At 49.7% G+C, this 10113-nt stretch overlaps 2 protein-coding genes across 5 annotated transcripts in view; one reads left to right on the forward strand and one right to left on the reverse strand.

Moving 5' to 3' along the window:
* Nucleotides 1–1068: 1068 nt before the first annotated feature.
* C10H1orf109 (chromosome 10 C1orf109 homolog) lies at nucleotides 1069–9020 on the reverse strand. Of its 4 annotated transcripts, none has more exons than XM_026782367.1 (5): nucleotides 8713–9020; nucleotides 7376–7653; nucleotides 5158–5337; nucleotides 3469–3587; nucleotides 1069–3338 (listed from the first exon to the last, which is right to left on the reverse strand). In XM_026782367.1, exons 2-5 carry the CDS (start codon nucleotides 7648–7650, stop codon nucleotides 3259–3261), a joined length of 654 nt encoding a protein of 217 aa, XP_026638168.1. In that variant the 5' UTR covers nucleotides 7651–7653; nucleotides 8713–9020; the 3' UTR covers nucleotides 1069–3258. The 4 variants fall into 4 exon arrangements, with proteins under 4 accessions (XP_026638168.1, XP_026638171.1, XP_026638170.1 ...); XM_026782370.1 differs by having other exon boundaries at nucleotides 7376–7650; nucleotides 8747–8986; XM_026782369.1 differs by having other exon boundaries at nucleotides 8747–8986.
* Nucleotides 9021–9242: 222 nt separating this feature from the next.
* The window catches only part of Cdca8 (cell division cycle associated 8), a 14107-nt gene continuing 13236 nt past the window's right edge, over nucleotides 9243–10113 (forward strand). Inside the window, exons 1-2 of the mRNA XM_005353269.2 lie at nucleotides 9243–9493; nucleotides 9605–9733. Of these exons, the coding sequence (XP_005353326.1) occupies nucleotides 9400–9493; nucleotides 9605–9733 (223 nt within the window). The 5' untranslated portion in view covers nucleotides 9243–9399. The remainder of the gene's footprint in view (nucleotides 9494–9604; nucleotides 9734–10113) is intronic.

Consider the following 10113-nt stretch of genomic DNA (forward strand, 5'->3'; position numbering starts at 1 on the left):
CAGGGTTTCTCTGTAGTTTTGGAGCCTGTCCTGGAACTAGCTCTGTAGACCAGGCTGGTCTCGAACTCACAGAGATCCGCCTGCCTCTGCCTCCCACTCCCTTTGTCTTTTAAGATAGGATCTCTCCATGAACCTGAAGCTCACAGTGTCAAACACGCCCCAGAGGGTCTGTCTTGCTCTCCAGAACTGAGATTATAAGCACAAGTCACTGTACCTGGCTTTAACATGAGTGCTAAGAAGACTCAGGTCTCTGTCTGTTCAGCCGGCACAAATACAAACTCAAGAGTCTTCACAGTCTGGTCCCTCACAGATGCGGTCTTGTCATCCCATCCCATGAACTCTATCTACATAGCCGATGTTCTGAATTTTATTAACATGCCAGGCTCTGGAGGTAAATGTAACAAGCATGGTGCCAGGCACACAACAGACTTTCACCAAACTCCACCCTCAGGCCAAGGCTGCTTTTGTCTGAATTGCCCCCATGGGTTGCCCTGCTCCCCTCTCCCTCATCCAGCTCCAAGTCAAATTCCCTCCAAGGCTAACTCGGATGTCACTGTCACCATGAAGTAGTCCCCACAGCAGCCAGTGCCTCTTTTCTCCCAGTTGAAGTCAACTGTAACCCTTCTGTCACTTCATTGCCATCTGAATCCAACTCTCTACAACTCCTGGACCACCAGCACTAACATCACCTGAGCCCTCATCAGATAGTAAAGAGCAAGAGTCTAAATGTTAACAAGATACTGGTCATTTATATGCACATTTAAGTTTGAGAAACACTGATTCAAAACTGTCAGGCCTGGGGCTGCAGAGATCAGTGATTGACAGCCCTAGCTGTTCTTAAAGAACCACATTCATGTAGATGGAAATTTCTGTCCTGCCCAGTCCCAAAGAAACACAGAGGCATATGTTAATTACAAACTGTTTGATATATTAGCTCAGGCTTATTATTAACTAGCTCATACAACTTAAATTAACCCATAATTCTTATCTACGTTTAGTCCTGTGGCTTGGTACTTTTTCTCAGTAAGGCATTCTCATCTTACTTCCTATGTCTGGCTGGTGACTGACTCTCTGACTCTCTGCCTTTCCTCTTCCCAGAATTCTCTTAGTCTGGTCTCCCTGCCTGGCTACCGGCTAATAAGTGTTTTACCAAACCACTACGAGCGGCAAATCTTTACAGTGTACAGGAGCATTATACCGCAGTACATTCACTTCACATGGTGGCTGACAAACCATCTACGACTCCAGGGACCTGCTGCCCTCTTCTGGCCTCAGCTGGCCCCAGGCCTGCCTGAACTGTAATACTTCCTGTAACTTTCTTTCAGCTCTATGCCCAGGGCCCAGCACAAGACTCCATGCTAATGGTGGGCATGATGGCACACAACTGTAGCCCTGACATTTGAGAGGCTGAGGAAGATCATTAGGCATTGTGGCTAGTTTGTAATCCCAGTCCTAGGGAAACAGAGAGAGGAGGATCCCTGGCTCACAAGAATGAGTTTGTATCAGGGTTTTTGTTTTTATATTTGCTAAGAACAGTGAAGGGATATAGATCAAAATATCTAGGGTGGGTTTTGCATTATACTTTTCTGTTGTTTAATTTTTTTTCCTATTTTCCCTTTAATTAAATACAAAAACATGTAGTAAGAACAAAGCCACTTTTTTTATATGTTCCCACGCTCTGTGTCCGGTCCTGTGCATGCCAGCCTTGCCTTCTACAAGAGGGAAGCTGGGACCCCAAGGCAAGAGGCCACTGCACAGAAGGTGACTGAGGCTCTGACCTATGACTCAAGGCTGCCTCTAAGACTATTTCCTGTCACTGTGTGTGATGGCTAATCTTGGCCACAGCTGGAATCAACTAACACCCAAGCAACTGAGCATGCCTGGGAGGGGTTTTCTTGACTGTATCATGGGGGGGGGAAGACCCGGGGGAAGACCTACCCTAAATCTGGATCATTTGAGGCGGGGAGACCCATCCCAAGGCTGAACCACACTTTCTGTCCACATAAACGCACAGGGAAGCAGCAGCTTTTGCTTTAGGCTTACCGCCCTCACTCTAGCCCGTCTCTCCATATAGTCTTCCATTCCATCAGCTGTTCCTTTAGGGAGCCCTAGAACACTTCGATAAACACACTGACATATGCAACTGAAAGGAGAAAGGTTTATTAGGCTCGTAATCTGAGGGGACAGTACATCGCTGCGGGGAAGTCAAGGTGGCAAGCACTTGAAGCAGCTGGTCACATGATACCCACGGTCAAGAGCAATGGCGGAGTGCGTGCCTGCTGGTGTTCAGCCTGCTCTCCCTCATGTGATCTAGGGCCCAGCCCATGAAACGATGCCACCCACATCAGGATGGCTCTCAATTAAGAAAATCCCGCAGGCCTGCCTGCAGGCCAACCAAATCTAGAACATTCCTCATTGAGACTCCCTTCCAAATGAACAATTAAAACTAACAACCATAGCTGGCGTATTCTCCTACCTGGCCAGTCACTCCAAACCCAGAAGAATGTAGCCAATAAAAGGTCACCTGAGCCTCCAGCCTGGCATCTGGGGAGTCACTATTCTCAGCTAACGTATTTCTTTCCCTTTTCTGAGACAAGAGTCTTGGTATGTAGCCTTGGTTGGTCTGGAGCTATATGTACTCCAGGATGATCAAAAATCACAGAGATCGCCTCTCTAGAGGCAGGTGGGATAGTCCTGGCCCTCAGCTACTTTTAACAGCTCTCAAGGACAAAGCATTCAGAACGGCTCACGTTGCACCGTCTCCCCCTGGTGGCTAGTTCTGGAAATGGTAAACATTTTAAACGCTCCCTTTCCTTCAGTTCCTCCCTTCTTGGGTGTGCAAGAGATTGAATCCAGGTCTTCATGTGCCACACACACACTGCTACTGCCCTGCACTCCCAGACCCACTCAGATTTAAACCACTGAGGACTCAGATACACATAACCAGGACCTGAGCCAACTAAAATACTTCAGCTGACAAAGAGGCAGGGACAGCCATGGATCTTCAGCTCCTGGTTCTTTCCTTCCTTGCCGCTTCAAGCCTAACGATGGAGATGGACACTGTTTATCAGTGCTGCCTTCCTTTTCCCTCTGCCCTATCCACTTCTCAGAGCTGCAGTACAGTGGCCATGGGCCCTTGGCCATGGTCTAGCACGGAGAAGCCGTAGGCACCTCTAACCGTCGGCACTGGTATTTCAGAGCGTGGGGCTGCAGTGTTGATGCTCACTTCGAGATAGCCGAGGGTGGCAACAGCAGCACTCAGCTGCGGGGCTCCACATCTCCAGTCACTGTGCAGCTTCCTGGCTCCTCCAGGAAGAAGGAGACGCTCACCAAGATATCTAGAACAGGAAACGGGGTACACAACATCAGGTTTAAGGCCCCGAAGCACAGCAGGGGTGTTTCTAACATCCCCACAGAGGCAAGCCACAGGGAAAGGAAGGCAGCATGGGAGCTAATGGAAACCAGTACCTGGCACAAAGCTTTGACATTCGTCTTCTGAAATTTGTTCCCAGGCCTTAGGCAGTGCTTGGATACTGGCCAAGTCTCCCCAGTGGATGGAGGAGAGGAGGTACTTTCTCTTCAGGTACCTTCCCAGAAGTTAAGGATGGCTCAAAAAATAAAAAATAGGAAAGGGAACCTGCTGGGGAGAAGTGTAGGAAGCTCAGTGGCAGAAGCTCGAGTAGCAGTACACCTTCCCAGGTGGGCGGGGCTTACCGTGCCGAGAGACTGCTGAGCACCTGTACTAGCACAACCTGATGCTACTAAGAGGACCCAGACCTCACAGGCTGAGGATGGACCAGACAGAAAAGCAAAGTGACCTGAAAGATAGAACTCACTGGCAGTTCTGGTCAGCTGTAGTGGCCCATGCCTTAATTCTAGCACTCAGGAACAGAGGCAGAAGGACCTTGTAAGTTCAAGGCCAGCCTGGTCTACAGAGCTAGTTCCAGCACGGTCAGGGCCAAACAGAGAAACCAAAATGCAGTGAAAAAAAAAAAACACCTCAGTGGCAGTTCAGATGGACACACCATGGGCAGAAACAGAGAAACAAAAGCATGGGGCAGAGGAAGTATGGTGTCCTGGCACACTTGGCTAGAGTAAAAGGTACTGGAAAGGTGACTTGAGCCAGAAGAAAGGCAGCAATGGAGGACAAGGCAGGGATTAACAGAAGAGCTGACAACTTCCGGATGAACACAACTAGATCGCCTAAAGATGACAGTCTGGTCCTTAACCACAGGCAGCTCAAAGAGAGAATCTGTGGGAAGAGGATACAGGATTAAGAGTCTGTGTCCTGGGGCTGGCAAGATGGCTCACTGGGTAAAAGTGTTTGCTGAAATCTGATGACCAGAACTTCATCCGGGGAGTCACATGATGGAAGGAGAGAACCAATTCTGCCAAGTTATCCTCTGACCTCTACATGAATGCTGGTCAGCTTGGCCTTAGCCACACTATTCTGCTTAAAACCTTCTCAGAATGTTCATCTCAGAATAACAGCCAAAACCTTCAAGATCCTTCTCAAAAACCAAGCCCCCCACTATCCTCATGCCCTGCCCTCACCACACAGGCTTCACGGCTATTTCCTAAAAATACCAGGCATGCTCCCACCCAGCCCTTTCCACTCGATGTCCCCTCTGCCTGGACCATTCTACTCCCACATACCCACACGGCTCATTCCTTCACTCTTTCAAATTTTGGCTTAAATGTCATAACCATCACTGCCTCCTGGGTGCCTGCCCTGACACTGTTAAAATCACAACCCCAAGCTGGGCTAAACACACCTTTAATCCTAGCACTCGGGAGGCAGAAGAAGACAGAGGCCAGGACAGCCAGGACTACACAGAGAAACCCTGTCTTAAAATAAAAAACAAACAAACCAATCCCGGCCCCACCTTCCTACCAGCCGTTCCTGCTCTAATCTTAGCACTCTCTATCGGACACTATATACTTGCCCTCTCTCACACCCGCCCCTCAACACTCACAGCAGGTCCTAGCAGGTGAACTGTAAGGAATGCCTATAAAAACCCAAATGCAGGAAGCAGCCAGGTCTGAGCACTGACAGAAAACTGCAGCAAACTGTACAGCCTGCTGACCTTGTGCAACCCAAGCCAGCAAAGGCTTCTAGGAGCAGCTCCAGGCGGCCTGGACCACACTCAAGGATATGAGCTTCGATAATGTCTGTCGATGTCTTGCAGCCACTCCAACATGTCAGCCACAGAGGGGCTCACAACCGAGGGCCGCAGGATAGCGTCCATGTCAAGCGCAGCCGAGTGCTGCTCGTAGGTCTGGAACACCCGCTCCACATGGCTGCTGACGGTGTCGCGAACCCTGAGGAGGGTGGCTCTGTGGGGGAAAATGGGATGTCAGGCAGTGTCACAGAAGAGGGAGGACGTAAGGCTTATCTACCAACTACTGCCATCTGGAGGACTTTAGAGAGCGCCCAAACCCTCAGACATGCTGGGGAAGTGGGCTACCACTGAAGTACACCCCAGAGCCACTTTGCAAATTCTTTTTAATTAAGTATGGGGAAGGGTGCACACAGGCCACAGCACGTGTGTGGAGGGCCGGGAACTACTGTGTGGTGTCCAGTCTGTCCTCTCACCTCTGTGGACCCAAGGGACGGAACGCAGGTCATCAGGCTAGCATAGCAAGTACCTTCACCAGTGAGCCATCTTGACTGCCCTCATTTGGACACTTCCTGAATGACAATGTGGGCTCAGGGTGTGCAGACTGCTGTGGAAAGTGAGGTCTTTCCCCTTTGCTCACTGTGTCTCCACAGAACAGGACGCCATATACAGCAAACACAGAGTCAGTGTATCAGTGAATGGTCATTAGAAAGGTGAATTCGACCATGTGTACAAGGAGGCAGTGGTGGTGCCATCAAACGCCTTTAATCCCAGCACTGGGGAGGCAGAAGCAGGAGGATCTCTGTGAGTTTGAGGCCAGCCTGGTCTACAGAGCAAGTTCCAGGACAGTCAGGACTACTTTCCGTCTAGGTCAAGGTGGGTTTGGGAGGTGGGGGTAGACAGGACACAAGGACCCAAAAAGAGGGAAAAAAGAAAGGGTGCTGGGATGAAAATTCTGTACCACCAGCTGCTTAGTTTACTATGCTAATGCAGACTCCCAGGATCCATCACCAAGACAAAGGCTGTAACTTCTCAAAGGTTTCCCTAGCCCAGATTTCTGGTTCTAAAAAGCCCAACAGATTTGCAGTGTAAAAAAAAAAAACAAAAAACAAGAAACAATCCAAAACCCACAAGTCTATGAGCCTAGTTTATAGTCGGTGACCAACAGCAATAAACAGAAAACAAAGTATCAATGTTAACACTTGTGCTATGCTTCAGGAGCTATTTCAGCTATACATGCATCCATCTCTGTCAGCTATACCTGTGCAGAACCGGGTGGTGCTGAAGAGCCCCAGCTAGAGTGGCAGGCACACTTCAGAATCCCAACTCTGAGCCAGCCGGTGGTGGTGCACGCCTTTAATCCCAGCACTCGGGAGGCAGAGGCAGGCGGATCTCTGTGAGTTTGAGGCCAGCCTGGTCTACAAGAGCTAGTTCCAGGACAGGAACCAAAAGCTATGGAGAAACCCTGTCTCAAAAAATCAAAAAAAAAAAAAAAAAAAAAAAAGAATCCCAGCTCTGTTCCTCACTGGCTATGTGATCAGGACAACTGGTTTGACAGAAAGTACAAACAGGGTTAGCCCAGAGGTGTATAAGGTAATGCACACAAAACCCTTAGTTCTGGCACTTACTAGCCCTAAAATATACCAAAGACAACTACAGAAGAAGGCTACACTCTCTCCAGTCCCCTTCCTTTCTGCTTTTCTAATTTCTTTAGTTGGTTTAGGATTACTTATTTTTATTTTATTTATTTATTTATTTTGGATTTTTGAGACAGGGTTTCTCTGTAGCTTTTGGTTCCTGTCCTGGAACTAGCTCTTGTAGACCAGGCTGGCCTCAAACTCACAGAGATCCGCCTACCTCTGCCTCCCGAGTGCCGGGATTAAAGGCGTGGGCCACCACTGCCCGGCTTATTCATTTATTTTTATTATTTTTTAAATTTATTTTTAAGACAGGGTATCTCTGTGAGCCCTGATCTCGAACTCAGAAATCTGGCCTGCCTGTGCCTCCTGACTGTTCAGATTAAAGACATTTACCTGACCTGGTTTTCTCTTTCTTTCTTTTTTTTTTTTTTTGAGACAAGGTCTATAATGTAGCTTAGGCTGGCCTTAAACTCAACGATCCTTCAACCTTAGTCCCCTGAATGACCACTCCCACCTTGCTTTTGTAACTTTTGTACGCCCACCCTTACTGGGTCTGGGATGCCACGAAGCATTAAGATCTTTCCGCCAAGAAAAGGGGGCCATGGAGTCTCTTACAGCCTGTCAGTTAGCTTGTCTAGGGCGATGTCGCCAGCCTCCAGTTGCTTGCGCCTCAGCCGCTCCTGTAAGTCTGGGAAGGGACGAAGGGCAGGCACATCCTCAAAGCGCACGTTCTGTGCAGCCTGGAGCTGCTCTGCCAGGTTGCTGAGAGAGGACAGGAGGGGCGAGCAGTCCTGCAGAGTGCTCTGCCATAGGCCCTGCTGCTGCTCCACCACGGGGAAGCACTTCCTCAGGACCTCCTGCACGGCCAGCAAAGGCTGGTCTTGAGCCATCTTCTGGGAAGACAAAACCAAGAGACAGGGTACCAGAAGGGGTGGGCCTGGGTCAAGGGTGAGTCACATCTGACCTCATAAGAAGGTCAGCTTTTGGTCTTCAAATAGTCCTAAGGCAATGCAGAAAGGTAGGGAGGTGTTGGGGGACGTGACAAAGAACATGGGCTCCCATCCTGGAAGCAGGTTGATGGCTCTGTTCAACAACAAAGTGAGAATTGCAGCAGTACAATTAATTACAGCTGCTTAAGGCCTTCCTCCCCACCCAGCTGCAACCCTTCAATCTTCTAAAATCCCACTCCAGGGAAAGGAAGGTACCTCTGGCACAACCATAGCAGCTCCTGGTTTCACCTTTTAGCTTATAATATCATCCAAGGCATCTCAGAAGTCACCTCACTTCCTTCTCTTATCAAAGAGAAGACAGAGAAGGGAATAACAGGTGTTTTTTTTTTTTTAAGAAACCTTCTTGAGATGCATCTTGAAAGCCACCAAAGTAGTATACATGATTAATGTTAAAAAACAATCAATTACTGACTCTCCCTTAGAAGCCCACACCCACTTGGCTATGTCTTGCTTTCTGAGATTCTTTGAGCAGCTGGCAAATGTCTTTTATTTTCTCTCTAGGTACCTCTTTCTTAACCCTTGTGCTTAAGCCTGTATTAAAAAGAACTTTAGGCTGGACATTGTGGCATGCACCTTTAATCCTAGCACTGAGGAGACAAGAGATAGGCAGATCTCTGAGTTTGAGGCAAACTGGTCTACAAAGAGAGTTCCAGGCCAGCCAGTGTTACACGGTGAATCCCTACTCAAGTGTGTGTGTGTTTGAGAGAGAGAGAGAGAGAGAGAGAGAGAGAGAGAGAGAGAGAGAGAGAGAGAGAGACTGATTCCGCTTCTTAAATGAACTGGCTAGACCTGAATCCTTTTTACTGTCAAAGTCACCGACTGAACTGCAGTCCGTAAAAGCTCTGGGGAGCACCTCATGCTGCTAAGGGTGGGAGGGTGAAGCTGTGTCTCTGTCTTGTCACCGCTGACACTCAAGAGTGGAGGGTCTGGCGGTCCTCTTACCAGCTCTCTCTGTGGAAGAACTCTTGCTTCTCACCTCAGGAAGAGGGTCCTGGAAGTCTTCAGAAGAGGTTTCTTCAGGACAGGGAAATCTTCTGCCTTAGACTGCGAGTCCCCTGGAGCCTGGCTCTCCTCGAAGCCGTGCGTCTGGAGCCAGAGTCTCGTCGCCTCTCTTTGAGCTTGCCAGCCGTGTCCCTAAACCAGCAGGAAAACCTAAATCCTGGCTAGTCAAAACTGAGTGGACACCAAGAGCCACACTGCGCTTAGCACTGTCTGCACATGCTCAAACGCAAACCCTTCAGTCTAAATCCACTTAGTGCAATTCGGAAGTCGCGAAAAGAAGGCGTAGGCCGCAATGATTTCTGGGCATTGAAGTCCTCTATGAGAATTGGTGGAGGGACGGAGAAGGAGCTTTGTTGTGATTGGGCGGTGTGAGAAGCGTCCCAAGACGGTGACTTGTTATTGGCCGTCCTGTATTCGTTGAGTTTAAATTGGGTGGCGGTTAGTAGAGGAGCTGCGAGGTTTCCTGCGTCTGTGTTTCGGGTCCCGCAAGTACGCGTCCGCAGACTTCTGGGTTCCCAGCCTCCAACGACTGAACTCCCGCCGCTCCGCGCACGTCCCCTTTCCCTGTCCCAGCCGCCGAACCCAGCTGCTCGATCCTTCCCTCGACGCAGCCCTCACCCCGGCGCCATGGCTCCCAGGAAGGGCTGCAGTCGCCGCTCCAAGACCAACGCACTGCGGAGCCGCAAGCTCGCCTCCTTCCTGAAGGACTTCGACCGCGAGGGTAAGGAGCGGATTCGCGGCCCTCGCGAATTTCGGGCGGGTTGGGGCGCGGTTGCGACGGCTTTGCCCTCTTGTTGACAACGGGAATCCGTCGGTTTTGACCTCTTTGCAGTGCTAGTTCGAACCAAGCAGATCGAGTCCGACAGACAGAACCTCCTCAAGGAGGTGGAAAACTTATACAACATCGAGATCCTTCGGCTCCCCAAGGCTCTGCGCGAGATGAACTGGCTTGATTACTTTGGTAAGAGCCGCTAGCATCTTCCCGGTGGCCGACTAGTGCTTGTCTTGAAAGCCTTCTGCAGCAACTCGTTCTTAATGAAGCCTACCATAACCACCCGTGGGAAATTGCCGGCTGTCATGACATATAATCGAATGACAGGGCCCTAGAAAGGGAGCTGACTTGAAGTACCCCTCAGATGAGCATTCTTATTAGGATAGCGCGCCTCACGTTCCCAGCCGAGTGGGAAAGCATTAGCAGACATATGTCAGAGGTAGGTAGGATGATGGGGGCCTTAAGGGAAAGAAGAGACAGCGCCTTCAAGTCCGGAGGCTCTCAGGGGTTGAGGGAGGGTGTTGCACACTGACCTAGTCTAAGCTAGCCTACCTGCCAATAGGCAAGGA

The sequence above is a fragment of the Microtus ochrogaster genome, chromosome 10 (genome assembly GCF_000317375.1).
Source record: "Microtus ochrogaster isolate Prairie Vole_2 chromosome 10, MicOch1.0, whole genome shotgun sequence".
Lineage (NCBI taxonomy): Eukaryota > Metazoa > Chordata > Mammalia > Rodentia > Cricetidae > Microtus > Microtus ochrogaster.

Coding starts and splice junctions, on each gene's coding strand:
- C10H1orf109 (XM_026782367.1), bottom strand. CDS start 7,650: ATGGCTCAAGACCAGCCTTTGCTGGCCGTGCAGGAGGTCCTGAGGAAG. Junction 5,338..7,375: donor GACAAGCTAACTGACAGGCT/GTAAGAGACTCC, acceptor TTTCCCCCACAG/AGCCACCCTCCTCAGGGTTC. Junction 3,339..3,468: donor ATGTCAAAGCTTTGTGCCAG/GTACTGGTTTCC, acceptor TTCCTGTTCTAG/ATATCTTGGTGAGCGTCTCC.